At 40.3% G+C, this 16,509-nt stretch overlaps 5 protein-coding genes across 11 annotated transcripts; 2 read left to right on the top strand and 3 right to left on the bottom strand.

Annotated features, from left to right (window-relative positions):
• Positions 1–279: 279 nt before the first annotated feature.
• Positions 280–2,682, bottom strand: LOC149678081 (uncharacterized). 6 transcript variants are annotated; one of them, XM_089837077.1, is made up of 6 exons: positions 2,313–2,682; positions 1,735–2,248; positions 1,619–1,652; positions 672–745; positions 534–597; positions 280–450 (listed from the first exon to the last, which is right to left on the bottom strand). In XM_089837077.1, exons 3-6 carry the CDS (start codon positions 1,643–1,645, stop codon positions 280–282), a joined length of 336 nt encoding a protein of 111 aa, XP_089693203.1. In that variant the 5' UTR covers positions 1,646–1,652; positions 1,735–2,248; positions 2,313–2,682. The 6 variants fall into 6 exon arrangements, with proteins under 6 accessions (XP_089693203.1, XP_089693201.1, XP_089693205.1 ...); XM_089837075.1 differs by having other exon boundaries at positions 2,063–2,248; XM_089837079.1 differs by having other exon boundaries at positions 2,063–2,228.
• A 153-nt stretch (positions 2,683–2,835) lies between these two features.
• On the bottom strand, positions 2,836–4,629 carry LOC149678080 (uncharacterized). The gene is made up of 3 exons (XM_089837074.1): positions 4,594–4,629; positions 3,678–3,987; positions 2,836–3,125 (listed from the first exon to the last, which is right to left on the bottom strand). Exons 2-3 carry the CDS (start codon positions 3,976–3,978, stop codon positions 2,896–2,898), a joined length of 531 nt encoding a protein of 176 aa, XP_089693200.1. The 5' UTR covers positions 3,979–3,987; positions 4,594–4,629; the 3' UTR covers positions 2,836–2,895.
• A 1,185-nt stretch (positions 4,630–5,814) lies between these two features.
• LOC149678079 (uncharacterized) lies at positions 5,815–7,143 on the top strand. The gene is made up of 2 exons (XM_089837073.1): positions 5,815–5,952; positions 6,406–7,143. Exon 2 carries the CDS (start codon positions 6,414–6,416, stop codon positions 6,999–7,001), a length of 588 nt encoding a protein of 195 aa, XP_089693199.1. The 5' UTR covers positions 5,815–5,952; positions 6,406–6,413; the 3' UTR covers positions 7,002–7,143.
• Positions 7,144–7,501: 358 nt separating this feature from the next.
• LOC149678078 (uncharacterized) lies at positions 7,502–10,566 on the bottom strand. 2 transcript variants are annotated; one of them, XM_089837072.1, is made up of 3 exons: positions 10,522–10,566; positions 7,904–8,216; positions 7,502–7,744 (listed from the first exon to the last, which is right to left on the bottom strand). In XM_089837072.1, exons 2-3 carry the CDS (start codon positions 8,205–8,207, stop codon positions 7,518–7,520), a joined length of 531 nt encoding a protein of 176 aa, XP_089693198.1. In that variant the 5' UTR covers positions 8,208–8,216; positions 10,522–10,566; the 3' UTR covers positions 7,502–7,517. The 2 variants fall into 2 exon arrangements, with proteins under 2 accessions (XP_089693198.1, XP_089693196.1); XM_089837070.1 differs by lacking the exon at positions 10,522–10,566 and adding an exon at positions 8,925–9,345.
• LOC149678077 (uncharacterized) lies at positions 10,476–11,740 on the top strand. The gene is made up of 2 exons (XM_089837069.1): positions 10,476–10,830; positions 11,125–11,740. Exons 1-2 carry the CDS (start codon positions 10,646–10,648, stop codon positions 11,690–11,692), a joined length of 753 nt encoding a protein of 250 aa, XP_089693195.1. The 5' UTR covers positions 10,476–10,645; the 3' UTR covers positions 11,693–11,740.
• Positions 11,741–16,509: the final 4,769 nt, after the last annotated feature.

Raw genomic sequence — 16,509 nt, 5'->3', positions numbered from 1 at the left:
AATCATTTTGTCGCCATGTCTCCCATGTTAATTTCAACATGGGTTTTGTGGGCCGTTCTTGAGTACCATCTATCACGCGTCATAAATCTGACTTCATTCTAACTGCGATTTCATTGGTTATTAGCAACACGAGGTCAGGCGCACGTGCAAGGTTCAACGTGCAGCGAGATTATTCGCGAGGTCACATTGGACATACATAATCCCACAAAATCAGCCCAGATACATTGGGAAAACGGCTACACTATGATTCCAATGAGCTTTATGAATTCCTGGTGATGTTCATACCGAGAACTGAAGTGGTAGAATGGTGTTGGCTGAAAAGACCTGTCGAACTTGAGGAGCACCAGTGACGATCAGACTAGATGTAAGATCAACCGGCGTACTGTAAGTGTAAGAGTTCTGATATTTCGAGTTCACATTGCCCAGCATCATCAAGATAATGTCCGTTCCCTACAATTATCATCTCAAATATCAATTATCATTTGATCTGAAGAATGGAGAAAAATAACCAGTCCTTTTACGATGTTACTGACCTCTCCTATGTATCCGGTATTATAATCGAAAAGATCATCGTCGCTGAACTCGACTAGTTCCTCGCTAAATTGAAATTGAAATTAAAAAGTAATCATCAATTTGTAATTAATCAGTTTAATGGTAATTACAAAAATGACCTGATATTTATGAACTTGCTCAGTCTGTCTGCTATTCCTCTGATCATATAACTGATATCTCCACTCATGGTCGTCTAAATCATTGATACCCAAAATCGAACAGAGTTAGTAAAAAATCATAGAAACGGAAAATCCCGAATTGAATAAATAATAGCAGAAGTTTATATTACTTCTCTTCGAGAGAAGTGTACCACCACAAAGCGGGTGGGGTAATTGTAACATGATTCTTCCCAACATCAGAACTAACATTTGGAGTACGCAACGTTACTAAACCGAATCACATACGCGATAAATAGTTCCCTCATGACTACTCTATTAGCGCTGCTAAACTATTTGCTAAGGCGCATGCGCTTGTGTGTTTTTGTCCCACGTCAAGAAAATCAAGGTTTGTGGGTTGATTGCTGAGGATTTAGTAAATACCAAACAGTTATAGAATTCACCCTAGCACGGTGCGATAGTTACCCATCTGAAGTTTGATGAGCAAGGGAGAGCAAACAAAAATGGTGCCATGAGCCCGGGAAGAATCATTCATGTTACATAAATAAAGTATTAAGAGGATACAGAGTGCATTATCCCCTTCTGATAATAGCGAGTGCCTCTGTAATAATTACAACAAGTGCCTGACAAGTACATACAGTTTCTTCCTAACAATATTTACCAAAAATAAAACACAAAATCTTAATTAAAACAGAGAGAATTTATTAATTAAAATATCTTGAAATTTCGGCATTTGGAAACTTCCGAGCGGCTATGGCGATGTGTTAGTCATTTCAAAGCGAGTCTTATTTGTTCGTTGTTCGTCTCATGTCGAATACCGAGACGAACAACGCCCCCCCCCCCCCAAAAAATCACCCATTACTATTTTTTCTGGCGAACATTAGACGGGACTATTTTTTCAAAGGCACTCGCTATAAAACATTCCATTCATATTAACTAAAATACTTTACATCTAGAACTCCAATTTTGAGAGCCATGTCTGGGCTGAAACACGTTTTTGAATATATGAGAATGAGGACTTAAAATGCATTCGGTATTTGCAAAAATCGGAGAACAAGAATTATACATTAATAAAATGCTAAATCCGTGTTCTTAAAACTTTCCTAAACGATTCGTGCTATAGATGTGATCAAACAAGAAACACTCTAAAAGCTTTTCTACATGTTTCTTCTAATGGAAAAATAAATTGATTTTTAAGTTGAAAGGCATTGATTGCTCATGAGCAGGTTTGGCAGATGGTGTAAATTCCAGGTGGGTAATTACGTAGTAGGGACGTCAAAAACCGCCGGTTTTTTTTCATCAGTTTAAATCGGTTTTTTTTTTTAAATGAAAACCGAAAACCGAATCAGTTTTTTTTTTTAATTCACAAATTTAAAAGTTTCAGCGCTTATTACTTAGCTTCGGTTGACTGCTAGCAATCTACCACCATGGAGACATAGATGCATGTAATGCAATTTTAAAGGAACTTTGCTTCTGACATTCATGATGAGTTAAATCAGAATCATCATGGCGGCATGATAGGGGTTCCATACAGGGAGAACGTAGCTTGTAAAGAGGCGACTTAACATTGTATTTGAAATCTTAGGTAAATTAGCCCTCGTTATAAATTCGAGCCTAATCAGATTATAATTAGGCCTAACTTACTTTCATTTCAGTGGTGAATCCACGTTGATCCAAAAATTGTATCCATTTATTCCATTAAGTCCATTAAGTCCAATTATTAACCCTATCAAACTTAAGCCTAATTTTCACGACTAAAGACGGACGCGTGTCGATCTCGTGACGGCCATTATACTTCCTCTAACACGTGGAGAGGGGATTTTCAAAGTTATTATTTTTTTAGAAATTAACGGCGAATTTTAGGCCTACTTGTTTAAAAAAAACTTGTTCAATATAAATGTCCTATTTATGCGAACTATCAAATTTTTGGTTATTAACCAACGAATTTTACAGAATAATGCAATAAAGTCTAAAAACCAAGCAATTATGAAGTCATTGCCTATTTAATATTTCATTTTCGAAATACTAGTTTGCTATTTTGAAAAGCCAAACTTATTTATTGGTCTTAGTTTTCATATATATTATTTTAAATTTGAACGACCAACACGTTGCTATGATAATGGAAATGAAACGCAACTAGCAATTTAAAAATCATTTAGTTTTAATTTTTCAATTGTAATTTTATTAAACGTGATTAATGTATGTGGGTAGATGTCGCAACCATCTCTTAATGGTCAATTTCATCCGGGGTCAGGAATCCATCTCCGTTCACGTCCATCTTTTCGAATTCGGCCTTGACATAGTGGGGTTGACTCAGAGAGGCCGGCCTATTCAGGGTCATGTAAGCCTGGACATCTTCCAAGGTCATACGGCCATCTTTATCGGGGTCAGCCTCGGCCACGATCCTGTCAACTTGAGCCTTAGACTGTCTTCGAGCTTCTCTTCTTTGTTTAGCCTCTACAAACGTACATTTGGTATATAAGACATTTTACTTAGTTATATCTCAAAGTAGGAGGTTGAATTTGCGCCGGAAATTAGGACCGTCACATCAACCATAAGTTTATAAGATATGTCCCATAAATATGACACTTCCTATAACTTCGTAATGCTAGAGACTTACAAGTGAGAGCTAGTTCTGGGAGAACGACGGAAGCGAGTCAATTGAAGTGCTACACTTCACTTACACTGGTGGTTAATTTTGCATGCAGGACCAAGTTCCATCTAGGTCCTATTTAGTCTGCATTACTAAGCCTTTGACAGCAGCGCCTCACCAGGCCTCCCTGGCTTTACCTCGAATCTATGACCTACCTCATTCACTTCATGACAAGCTCCAGTTTCTAAGTTACCAGTGACAAACTTATGAACAACATATCTTATAAACCTTTGTTACAACGTGGAAGTGACGACTAACGGCTAACCGTATTTTCTGAGGAATTCCTTTAAACTGTCTTTGAGTTGGCAGACAATTCAACCTCCTCGGGTACTTCGAACACAATTGGGTTAATTTACCTGACATTTCAAGGGCGCATTTGGGTTGGAAACGGGCGACGGAGAAAATGGGCGGTGGAGGTTGAGGGCATTTGCAATTGCTGCAACCAATGCCCCTTCGGCAACCATCGTCGCAATTACAACAAAATATATTGCATTTCCCGTAACCGCAACACGGAGTTCCCCTAGTGCAATCGTGGCAGAGTCTTCTGTATTCGCAACTACCGCAACCAGTGTTGCAACATACGGCATCTACCGTTTGCCATTCAATCAGCAAGAACAGCGTGGCGACTATTACGGATATTGCGATGATGAAACGCATCTTTTACTTCTATAATGAAGATTCGAAATTAGCCAAGTTCGAATTAAACCAATCACGATGAACACTCCTCAATTTGAGCATATTTAAAATTTACATAATGAATTAACAATTTCTTTTTTCGATTATTGTTCAATTCAAACTACTTTAAAAGTAAATATTTGTAAATAGATGGTACTGTACCAGCTAGGGATCAGGCTTCGAAATAACACAAGTCTACCAGATAAACTCGAGTTTATTAATTTGTTGGACCACTTTTTTAATTCAAACCCTGAGCCCCACTGGTCCCAAGTTCAAACATCAATGCAAATAGGGTAAGGGGCACTGGTCCTTGGACTAGTTTATTAATTCAAGACATCAGGGAGGACAAGTTTGGAAAAAAATACTTCCAGGGAGCCTGTGACATTCAAGAAAATTTACATGACACCCTGAAAAAATATTTTAGTAGGTGACGGCCGGGTACCACTAAGGTACCCTAAAAAATTCGGCTACGTCGGGTACTTTTCGGTAATTTGAAGGTTTTATTTTAAGCCCTGATATGTCGCTATTTACAAGTCTGGTACTCTAGTTAAGATGCAAGCTTTATGGTGTATTCAATTGAAAAAATGTGATTCTTACCAAGTCGAGGCGTTCCGAAGTTTCAAAGACGATTGACGACTAATTCAATGTCTAGAAGTTCGAAAAAAATATCGAAACTTATCCTCGTCTGGTTCTATCAATACTCGTAATCACTAACCAGTACGTGAATAAATTACATATTTCCTAGAATATGGAACCGAATAAAAACCAAGGTTTATGACAAAGAATGAATATTAGTCTTAGGCGAGGACTCGGGTTAAACATTTACTAGAGCCACGTTTGATTACAGGACAAAATCTATGGTCATCTCCAAGAACCATATATACTCTACGTCCCGAATGCCTTCAAAGCCGGACTATTTTTACCGGAGAGTGGATACGCGTTGATATCAAATCTATTGGAACGTAACCATACTCTACTATATTCTTGGGTATAGAAGACAAAATTCAAGTGGTCTTCCTGCTTGGTAACAAGCGCAAGCCGGTTAATATAAAAAACTTTACTATCTGAAGTGATAATTTTATAATTCATAGTTAATCTCGACTATGGTTTAACGAAAGCCAGATTCAATAATTTCACGAATTTAATTATTTTAACCATGAATGGGTGTTGGTTAACGTCTGACAAAATGTTTTACGTGTTGACGCGATATCTGATGTATTCCTAAGATTATTTCTTACTATAGTAGCAAATGTCCACCGCATTTAACATGTTTAGGTTATTTTTTCTGATCGGCATTTCTACAGATGTCTGCTCATTCAAACTAAAAACAATAAATTCTTTCCCTATCTTGTAAACCTGACGCCTATAACTAGTACCATAAGTTCGTAAGTTCATAAGATATGTTTCATAAGTTTTTCACCGGTTACTGAGAGCTTGTTATGAAGTGAGTGAAGTAGGTCATAGATTCGAGGTAAAGCGACGCCTGTTGAGGCGTGTCAAAGGCTTAGTAATGAAGACTAAATAGGAAGATGGAAGTCCTGCAAAATTAACCACCGAGTGTAGGACTTCAATTCTCGCTTGCCGATCTCGAACTAGCTCTTAGTAAGTCGATCTAGCATTACGAAGTATAGGATGTGTCATACTTATGGAACATATTGCATAAACTTATGCTAGTACGAGACAAATTATTTCGACCAGGGCTTTAACTACAAGACAGTCGTGAGTCTCGTGACTTCGGCGCAGTCAGAGCGATATTCATAGGTGAATGAGACAAATCGAAATCAATCCATGGAAAGTTTTATAAATGAAGTAATCAGAGTCTTCAGTCTCGTTTCGAATTACGACTTTATCGCGTTAAATTTTAGTCTCAAAAAGTGATAGTTAATTTTTAAGAGATGTCTGCCTTGGGCTAAATCATCGCATTTAATCCGAACCGAGTTCTCTTTCCTACCACAAGTAAGTACGAATTTTCCATATCTGTAATAGTTGAGGGTAATATGTACAATGACAATTAAAGTATAATAGGCCTACACAGTGTCCTAGGCCTTTGAGAATATCGTGGGCAATGGACGCAACTCACCAAATAACACTGCCTTAAATTTCTGACAAACCTTTTATAAACACCCTGTAAAAATTTCATCGTTTTCAAAGTTGAAATGCGCTAAGCCTAACGTTAATTCCGAGAATCGCGCTGTAATTAAAACGTTAACATTTGAAATTTTTTTAAAAATTAGGCAAAACTAACGAATAATTTTCAGTAATGACTAATTTCTTGCAAGTTAAACCCTTTTTTGTGGTAAATGGGTTAGATTTGGCAAATACCGATGCAATATACTAATTTAAAGCTTACTATAATATTACAACAGAAATTGACCGGTTTTAAAAAGAACTCCAATTTCGATATTTTAGATTCGAAGATGAAGACGATAACGGTGGCTTTCCTGTTGACACTGGGCTTTGTGGCAATTTTATTGCCGGAAAAATCGGATGCCGTCTGTTGCGGGAGCGAATGCGGAGACAATTGCGCCCAGAGTAGAGGGTTATGCCACGACTGCACCAGATCGCGTTGTTGCGGTGTTGGTCGCTGCAACATCTTCTGTTGCAATTGCGACGATGGCTGTCGTGATGGAATCAAGTGTTGGAATTGCGGATGTGCCGTCGCCAGATCCCCCGGTCTCTTCGGCGTGTCATTGTCCGCTCCCGGACCGGCCAAGGGCGAAGAACAGATCCGTGGTAGCATCGAACACGTTGACCGTATCTTTATAGCCGGTGACGCCAGTCACGATGAGAAACTCAGCTACGAAGAGGCCATTCAATGGGCTCAGATCGGTAACTCGGCTCCCTTCAACGCCAGCGACTTTGAGTTGGAACTGAAGAAGTTGGATCTGGATCAGGATGGATTCTTGACCAAAGACGAGATTGACCCCGAGTACAGCGTGGCCGTTGCTCAATTTGCTCCCACTAAGCAGATAATACCTACAATTTGCAATTCAGCTCATCCATAAACAATTACTTGAACCCCATTTTTCCATTGTTTTACTTTCATTGCCTCTCTTAAGCCTTAACCTCTGTTTGCTCGTAATAAAGTTTAAAAAATTCTCGAAGTTGAAAGTTTAATTTTTGTGAAACAATATTAAACTCGGGGTTTCTAAATTTAATTCTGTCATTCTTAAGAATCTAAATAAAGTTATTAGACTGTTCTCTAGAATACAATTGGCTTATTTCCTTGAGCAAAAATAAAAAAATCGAAATTTTAATTACAATGCCGTTGTTTTTGGAATAATGTACTAGAATATCTATAGACCGAGTAGGGTCAATAGGTCAAAAATGACGTCAATGTCCTATTTTTTTTAGGGGAGGAAGTGAAATGGAGAACGCGTCATGTTTCCGCTTATTGCCTACATGTGGCGCTATTGGATTAATCCGGTATACTTCCTTAGTACAATATACAGTTCAATGAAGAAACAAATATTTCGTTTTCAGACTTTTAATCAAAGAGATAACATCAAATGGTGTTTTCTTTAAGGATCAATTTCGTCGGCGGTAATGAATCCGTCCCGGTTGAGATCCATCTTGTTGAATTCGGTTTGAACGTAGTGTGGTTGGCTCAAACTGGCGGGCTTGTTCTGGGAGACCCAAGCTTGGGTCTCTTGCAAGGTCAAACGGCCATCTCGGTCAACGTCAGAAGTGGCCAAAATGCTTTGAACGTGAGCCTGGGTCGCCCTTTGTGATTCCAGTCGTTCGGCCTCTATCGTTTACATATTGAATTTAGTATTTGAAAATGGTTCCATATGTAAATTAGATTCACTCCGATTTGGGGCTGACCTCACGCGTTTTACTTATTTCGCGCTATTATTCATTTATGCTATAATTGAGAAATTTTTCTGGTTTAATTTTGTAACTATACCTGCGTTTTTGAGCGCGCATTTGGACTTGGGGTTGGCGAAGCGCAAAATTGGTGGTGGCGGAGGTGCTGGGCACTTGCAACTTCTGCAACCCTTGCCACTTCTGCAACCATTATCGCAATTACAGCAGAAAATGTTGCATTTTCCGTAAGCGCAACACGGAGTTCCACTGGTGCAATCGCTGCAAAGGGCCTTTACGGCGCAATCTCCGCAACCAGGGTTGCAACACTCGGCGTCAACTGATTGACGCTCGATGACCAATAACAAGGTGGCCAGTATCACCGCTATCGCGATCAAAAATCTCATGGTTCAAGTCTAAGAAACAGACAAAGAACAGAGCAGTTTTATAGTTAGTCTACTACAACGAGGATTAAGGTCTATTGTTAGTCTAACTGACTGATCATTGAAGGGAGAATGAAGTAGCCATTTTTAAACGACCCCGTTTTACGTAAGAAGCTGAAAATTGTTTTACTCAGACGTTCCCCGTACTTTGCTTTTATGGACTAGCAAATCAGTCCATAGCAAATCAACAATTTAAGCAATTTCCAGGGTTGTACGACTACAGTGTTCACTGACCGCGTAAGGATATACACTGATGTCATACCAAAGAACGCGTCGACTATTTTGTAACTGGACTATTTAAAAAATTACTCTCTTATACTGGTCGTTGGATAGCAAAAAACCCACCAAGTTCCATGAAAAGCCTTGGAGTACAAGAGTGTGTCATGGCGTAGAAATGTTGGTGCAGGGGTCATGCTCAAATATAAACGTCTCTGTAGTACCTTGCAAACAAATGGTGCCGCTTGGCAACTGTTATCCCATTTAATTTTTGTCCTAAATAGCTTCTATTTTTAAGACATGGCGACCGAATCGCGCGACCCCACCAACGCGTCTATGATACTAAGAGGACTTGGTTGCCGTTGATGGGGGTACAGACAGGGGTTAACTAAACGATACGACATCATTGTACCATTCCGAAATTAGATTTGAAATGGTTAAACCGAGTTTAAAATTTTTTCTTACCCCAAAATTGTCGCTAAGAGGTTCAAAGAGAATTCGGCTTCAATCTCGAGCGACTAAACTTTTTATCCCGAATAATTAAAGTTTCCACCCTTAATAACGTCCCATCTTTCCCCAAGTAATCAAAAAATTTAATCGTGCCAACGAATCAATTCAAATTTTTAGTTTATCAGATCAGAAAAACGAACGTGGAAATTTTCGGTCGTATTTGGCAAATTTATTTCTTGATGAAGCAGATTTTGGAGAAATTCTAATGATGATCTCGACAAATTGGAGATTGGATTTGAATTAATTCCGTGTTTGACGAAATTATTTTTGATGAAGATCAGTTTTATACGATGATTTCGACAAAAAATAGAGATTGTATTAAATTTCGCTTGTCTCAAGTGATGTCAATCTACTATAGGGAATTTATAAAAGAACTCAGTTGAGACTGATTTTAATTCGAAGGTAGAAATCATTCTCACTACAAGTAAGTACCAATTTTTAATACTTATCAGTCAACGTCCGCGTTTAAGTGACTGTTAATTTTTCAATTCGTACACGACCTGGGAAGTACTTTTGCCCTATAATGTTTTAAGACCGTGATGCTAAAGCTAACTTACGAACGCTCGCGCTTGCTTGTTCGCGCGTACATTCGCCTAGGAACAATTTGTTGCCCTTCAGTTTGGTTATAAAATTTTCTGAAAACGTTTCTGAGCTCGGGTCAACGTGTTGCGCGTGTAAAGTTGACAAACGCCAGCGTGTCAGGCTTTTACTGTTGATATATCATGTTAGGAATTCATTTTTTTTTTCGAGGAAAATTTCCGGTAACTTAGCACTTAATTAGTCTTAAAAACGAACACTATTGTCCTACCATTAGTTTAGTGGCGTCTGACTTATCCGTACCTCTCTCAGCCTGAGAGAATTCAATCAATCCCATTATTCCCGTAGGGGTAAATGGTTCGATTTAGCAGACGCCACTAAAGCAATGGCGGATGGCGCGGTAGTCCTTGTTCTTAAGACTAATTAAATTCTAATTACTTTGAATTAAGAGATTTTTTTTTTAAATTTTTTGCCTTATATTTAGAAAAAGGTCGCTCTTTTATGGTACCTGAATTTTTCCTTTAAAACAACCCCTGAATTAGCGTAACCATGGAAGATCAATCAAACGGAAGTTTGGTTTAACGTTATAACCAGGCTAGGAAATAAGACAGGTTTACAGGTCAAAAACCAGTTTATTAATAGCTTGGACCACTTTTTTTATTCTAAACGTGAGGGTCACTGGTCCCAATGACTAGTTTATTAATTGCAAATCTATAGGAGAACAAGGGTGGGGACCAGTCTGGAGACCAGTTTATTATTTCGGAAACTAGGGGGTCACTGGTCCCAAGGACTAGTTTAAAAATTATGCTTATTTCCCAGCCTGGTTATAACTACGATCGCTCAAAAATTTCTCGTCGTCGGCGCCGATGCGCTAGTGCGCAGTTTTTTGACGCGTCGTACTGAAGCAGACGACAAGTTATTATGAAATTCGCGTGTGAAATCGAATACGTAGGGAAATTAGACACGTGACCCGCTACTTTTCGCGAAGAGAGACTTCAATAGAGAGCAAACTTACTTTTCTCGTTTGTCCTTGGTGTAGCTGCGCCACGGGTCGCGAATTCTCGGCTCATTGGGATATAACCGCGCAAATCCCTTTAATGAAGGCGCAATCATCACGAGCTTAGCACCGTCGAGAGAAAATGGGTATTCAAGTCGCTCAGGATACCATTTTTCGATCACGCTTATACACCAAAACAATATGTTACGCCTATCATAAGATACGTTCCATAAGTATGACACTCCCTATACTTCTTAATGCTCGAGACTTACTGGAGCTAGTTCGAGGGAGAACGACGGAAGCGAGGCAATTGAAGTCCTACACTCGGTTAGTTTTGCAGTCCATCTTATTATTATTTAGTCTGTACTAAGCCTTTGACAGCGCCTCACCAGGCGTTGCTATACGAAAATCAAAGACATTTCACCTACGTCACAAGCTCTCACTAACCACTGACAAACTTAAGGAACGTATCTAATGATATTAAGGCCTATATATACCAAACATATATACGAAATTTTCCAATAAAACGTTCATGAACACTGCATCTTCGGAAGTTCGGAGTGAATACGGGGGTTGATTTATGCTCTGACAATATAACAATTCATTTTTTAATTGAATTAGACTGGAACGATTTCTGACGATGAAAGGAACAACGGCAATTATCCTGTTAGTAGTCGGCCTCGTGGCAATTCTTTTGCCGCAGAAATCAGACGCCGTTTGTTGTAATTTGCCATGTGGTAGCATCTGCCAGTCCCAGGGAAATAAATGCCACGACTGCACCAAAGCCACGTCTTGTTGCGGCTATGGTGGTTGCAACATCTTCTGTTGCAATTGCGACGGCGGTTGCCGAGCAGGAGTTGACTGCTGGAACTGCGATTGCCCAATAAGGTTGGCCAGGGCCTTCTACGGCGCGAAAGAAACCCCCATCGACGTAGACAAACAGCTCCGCGAGAGCTTGGCCCATTTGGACGAAATCTTCGCCGAAGCTGACGTCAGTCAAGACGACAGACTGAGCTACGAGGAGGCCACGAGATGGGTTCAGAAAAACAAACCCACACTCTACACGTCTTCCGAAAGTATCGTTGCCGAAATCAGGAAGCTTGACCAAGATGGCAGTGGCTACTTGACCAAAGAAGAGATCGACCCCCAATACGCCATCGCAGCCAGAAAATTCGGGCCTAAACAATAAACATATTTTTGCCTTTACAAATAAATAAATAAAGAAGTTGTAAACAGTGTTCATTTGTAAATCTTTTCTCAAACCTACCAGCTTTTTGACAGATATGGCAAGGAACAAAACTCCCTTGTATGTCCCGATACTGAGGCTTGCTTACCCCTTTCTTTACATGGAAAAAGTCTACATATGTTTTCATCTTTTAAAACATGCTAGTTCCAAAAGTAAATAGATTAAAAGCAAACGTACACTTCATTAACAATTCCCCGCCTTTTTCTGTTGAAGACGTGTTTACTGAGAACCAAACGCTCTACCGCTTACAAGTTTCAAGTTTATTAATAGAAATTAGTACATGATGCTGGCAATCCAAACGTTAATTTTTGGTACTAGAGCCGGCATCTGCTGCTTTATGAGCCTATTCACGGCTTGTTCACTGTGCCACGGTCGGGAAGGTAGTAATAGGCAGAGGGGGTTCGACACTATTCTGAGGGATAAGGGAAGGGGGCGTCTCATATTACACGGCGCGAGCAAGTTTCAACGAAGAGTACTTTTTGCTTTTACATCTATATAATTATGCTAGTCCATAAGTTTCATTCTTCACCACTGAGAATTGTTGGGAAGAAAGGTTAGAGGGGGTCATCGATGAAAACACTCGAGAAAGAGTGCGTTTGCAATTTTGTCCGTTATCAATCATTAGGCCTTGTAGCACCAGCTCTTTATTTTAAATATAAACCTGATTACTCGTCGTCTGTAGATAAAAGCAATCGAGAAAGAGTCCGTTTGCAATTTCGTCAGTTATCATTAGGAAACTAGTGGCATCATCATTTTAGTTGAAATATAACACTTGGTGCCGTTTCAATAACACTGTTTGCTCTTGGACCAGCGAGCATTCAGCCAAGATGAAGACGACGCTAGTGTTGCTTGCTCTTAGCGCCGGTTTAGCTCTGGCCGTAGCTGGTGGCTCACAGCGCAGCCCGGCTGCAAGGAAACCCCAGAGGACACAGCCTCCAAGAGGCTCTTTACTGAGCAGCGACAGTAAGTACCTTTAAAGTAACTGTTGGCTTCTGTGGCACCTCTAAGATTCTAGCTCATCTTCTACACGCAAATATTGCTTTGCCAAAGGCAGGAGCCAATCAGAACTCGTCCACGAAGGCAGAGCTAAAACTAGACCTCGATTATGGGAGCATCTAGCGGCATTTGTTTAAACTAACCCACAGCCAACTCTCATCGACCAATATACTATCCCATAAGCCGTTACTGTCTTGTTGGTGCATGAAAGACGAAACTCATTTAACTTTTAGCTCCGTCACAAAGGGACAGGTACGAAGAGGGTATCAAAAACCTGTTGGTACCATACTGCAAAGGCGACATTAACTGCGAGTTCTTGGTATCGACAACGGCAATCTTTTGTGGAGTTCCCTCTCAGTCGGAATATTGCCAGTCCGATTGCAAGTTCTTGCTGCAGTACTTGTGGGACGAGACTTTCGCCATAAACAGACCAGAAATCGATCAGTTGAATGCGTACGTTCCCGATGCCTGCGCCCCGACCATCAGCGATAAAAATTCCTTGAAGGAATCAGAGCCATGTGACGAAGTTGCTGACGATGAAAATGGTATGTGCAAAGAGATTCACTTCATTGCGCCGTGGCACCACGAGGCTCAAAAGCACAACAGGTTTCACGTTGGTTTCGTATATGACGAAGATGAAGGACTTCAGGTAGGTCTGTGCGAGTACTCGCAACCATTTTCCTTGTAATTTTCGAGCACCAAGAGTAATCCTCCAAAGCTTGTCATTTTCTTCATCGAGAGGGTTCAACTTACGTTTTTCAGAGTACCAACTCTTCAAACTACACCACCTTATTATAATTTTACTTTAGAATGTGAATGCGGAGTTGAAATCAGTTGACCTCAGCAACGTAACGTGCACGGATCCCAACCAGCCGTCGACTCATTTACTACCCGGGCAAACCACGAAAAAACCTTGTAGTGCTGAGTTCCCGTACCAAACAGGAGAAATCTGGGGTGTCTGCCTCGGAACCGGACACATTTTTCATGTAAGTGACTTTAATACAAGTTAGGCAACAAACTAGAATAGTCTTCACCATGAATATGTATAATTACTAACGGACTGTGGATTCCCAACTAGGCCAAAAAGCTGGCCACCAATTACGCGGTATACCCGCCGGTGTGAGGTTCCTCTATATCCAGGCAAATCATATTTTTCTCTCTGCTGAACGGGCGCCTAGGTGAAATACCTTGTGAACGGAAGAGATGGGAATCCATAATGCGTTATTATTTTTACATTTCCATGGCGCAACAATAGACTACGTTAGTTAGAATGACATAAACTTTCAAATTTATTTTCAGAGCAACGAAAACTGCCATAACGATTTCGTGACGTTGGATAAAGGAATGGCCGAATCCGTCAGAGGCAAGAACGGCATGCTCAAATCCGGAAACATCGACCCCAAAACGGTCTTTGAAGACGGAGCTACTTTTCTTAATGATGTGGCGAGCTTCTTAGAGAATGACAAGATCAAGGATTTCTTGCCAATTGCCGAAAAAATCGCCTCTACCCTCGGACCAATAGGAATGGCCTTCCAATTAGTGGCCTTTTTCTTGCCGTCCTCTGACCCCAATCACGACGCCATCATGGCACAATTCAAGGTATCTTAATTACAAACACCACTGAATGATCCTTCATTCGCAATTAATCATCGTAACTTCTAAGAGTTTAATAGTTAAGAGCTAGATCTTAAAACTTGGAGTAATTTTTCTTTAGAAAATGGAACATAGCACGGAGGAGCTGAAGAACGCCGTCAATAGAATTCCAAATATGTTTAAGAAGGAACTGTTTGACGCAAGAATCGAGAAGATGGTGGCCGACTTGAAATACTTGGAATTAGACATTGAAATGTACTCCAAACAAAAAACCGACGCTTTTCTTGACAAGGTTGTGCAATCGTGCGCCAACTTCCCTGGTGACAAATTCATCAGTGACATCGCGGAGATTTTCGACGCGAAATCTCCCAAATACATATCTGAAATTTACGGCTACGGTCGTGGGAAAATCACCCATACTTTGGGCAAACCCCTGCTGGTTTACGCGTGAGTTCATCACTTTTTTTTCTGGCATGTCATCAAGAACAGAAACACTAAACTCTTCTCAAATGCAGTTCGATATTCACTTCCCTTGACCCAGTATTGGAATGTCGCAACAACCTTAATTACTTTACGCATCTTTTGTTTCTCGCAGGGTGAGAGCGGTGGCTGCCGCTTCAAAGTGTCTGGGATTGAACAAAAAGACGACAGCAGACGACACCAAGTTCTTAGCGTCAAAACTGGAAACGAAAACCATGTTAATACAGAAGAAAATAAACTACATCGTGGACGATTGGATTCCCAATAACGCCATGGCCGAATGGATCGACAACGATGTAAACGAATTCATGGAAAAAAACAAGGGAGCGGGTAACCAGAAATTAGCCGACGATCTGGGCTCGTATTTGAACAAGAAATACGACTTTTTCCAGTACTCTGTCGGCGTTGCCAAGAAGGCAAGTATTTACTAATAAAGCTTAAAAATGTATGGCGGCTTAACAAGTAAGTAAAAGGCAACAACCATAAAGCGATACTTAACTTCAGTCTATTCAATTATCGCGTCGACGCGACACACCGATGTTAACCAGAATTCTATAATCGCTTTTTAGAAACGTCGTTAAAGTGTGTCTTACGTTCTATTGCAGACCGATGATTCGAATAAAAACGGTCACTCTACCAAGTGCTTCAAGTGCGGCGGCGCAGAGAACAGCGGCATGTTCTACTTTGACAAACTGTACGACAAAGCGGTCTATATCATCTACTCAAACGCACACATCCAGGCCAGCGATTCCATGTTCAAAAAGATTTTTGCCGAGTACTGCGCGAAAATATATAGTTGTAAATTCTTGAAGATTGACGCTTCGAAACTTGCCGATTTCTTGACCGGCTATCGTATTGGCTTTCGAAACGCCGTGGTCTGCGCGAATTGTGAAATCAAAACTTCCGTTTCTTCCACTACCAAGCTCTTCACAAATTTTGCCAGTAAATATTACTTCGAAGATGAAGTTGCCATGGTTACTCAATAATCAAATCTGTAAAGCGTTAATGATTAAAGGAGCTGTTTAAGAGTCTGTGTCTACATTTTATTTACCCTTTTTGTACTGAGCTCTATAATAAAAATCGTTGATTAATTTTGACGAACGGACTAAACAGCTCCTATAAATGTAAAAAGAAAATGTGAACGAAGAAATAGAGCTTATAATAATAATAATCTAGGCTTTGTCTATGAAGGGATTTCCACACTAAGCCTGTGGCTTGTTTCCAGTTGGGTTCCTTTGCAATGCATAGAGAGGTGGTGGGTAGCCCCTATGCCACAGCTAACCTACAGCGCCCTATACTAACTATTACCGTTAACCTCAGCAAGTTTTGATGGAAAGGAGAAACCGGGTTAGACCGCGGAGGAAAACTCCTTTTAACAAGCGGGGAGAGAACTTGCAAACTCTACGCAGACTGATCTGCTCCCAGATTTTCACCCGGTACCACAATCCGGGATCGAACCCGGGATCCTCTTGCTGCGAGGCGAAAGCGCTAACCGCTACGTTCCCCATTAAAGATGCAACGTTAATGAGGATGATTACTATTTAGTGATAAGCAACTATCGTTAAATTTATGATATAAATCCTGACACATTAATGTACAAAAATAGGCTTTGGAACTGCTACACAGTAGAATGGTCTGAGATCCCATGTACAGCCAAGTTTTATATAGACCCTAGAGGGAAACCAAGTATA

The sequence above is a fragment of the Phalangium opilio genome, unplaced genomic scaffold (assembly GCF_054372755.1).
Source record: "Phalangium opilio isolate 3A_F unplaced genomic scaffold, DU_Popi_V2 ptg000042l_1, whole genome shotgun sequence".
NCBI lineage: Eukaryota > Metazoa > Arthropoda > Arachnida > Opiliones > Phalangiidae > Phalangium > Phalangium opilio.
The sequence above is the reverse complement of the archived record's forward strand: the minus strand, read 5'-3'. Positions and strand labels throughout refer to the sequence as shown.

Bases quoted from the DNA above. Each gene is read 5' to 3' on its own strand.
- LOC149678081 (XM_089837076.1), bottom strand. From the start codon at position 1,645: ATGGCTCTCAAAATTGGAGTTCTAGAT. The intron at 746-1,618 runs GTAAAGTATTTT...TCAATGATTTAG, and splicing joins TCAAAATTGGAGTTCTAGAT to ACGACCATGAGTGGAGATAT. The intron at 451-533 runs GTCAGTAACATC...TGATAATTGTAG, and splicing joins ATACCGGATACATAGGAGAG to GGAACGGACATTATCTTGAT.
- LOC149678080 (XM_089837074.1), bottom strand. From the start codon at position 3,978: ATGCGTTTCATCATCGCAATATCCGTAATAGTCGCCACGCTGTTCTTG. The intron at 3,126-3,677 runs GTAAATTAACCC...GTACGTTTGTAG, and splicing joins ATGCGCCCTTGAAATGTCAG to AGGCTAAACAAAGAAGAGAA.
- LOC149678079 (XM_089837073.1), top strand. From the start codon at position 6,414: ATGAAGACGATAACGGTGGCTTTCCTGTTGACACTGGGCTTTGTGGCA.
- LOC149678078 (XM_089837072.1), bottom strand. From the start codon at position 8,207: ATGAGATTTTTGATCGCGATAGCGGTGATACTGGCCACCTTGTTATTG. The intron at 7,745-7,903 runs GTATAGTTACAA...TGTAAACGATAG, and splicing joins ATGCGCGCTCAAAAACGCAG to AGGCCGAACGACTGGAATCA.
- LOC149678077 (XM_089837069.1), top strand. From the start codon at position 10,646: ATGGGTATTCAAGTCGCTCAGGATACCATTTTTCGATCACGCTTATAC. The intron at 10,831-11,124 runs GTTAGTTTTGCA...TAATTGAATTAG, and splicing joins CAATTGAAGTCCTACACTCG to ACTGGAACGATTTCTGACGA.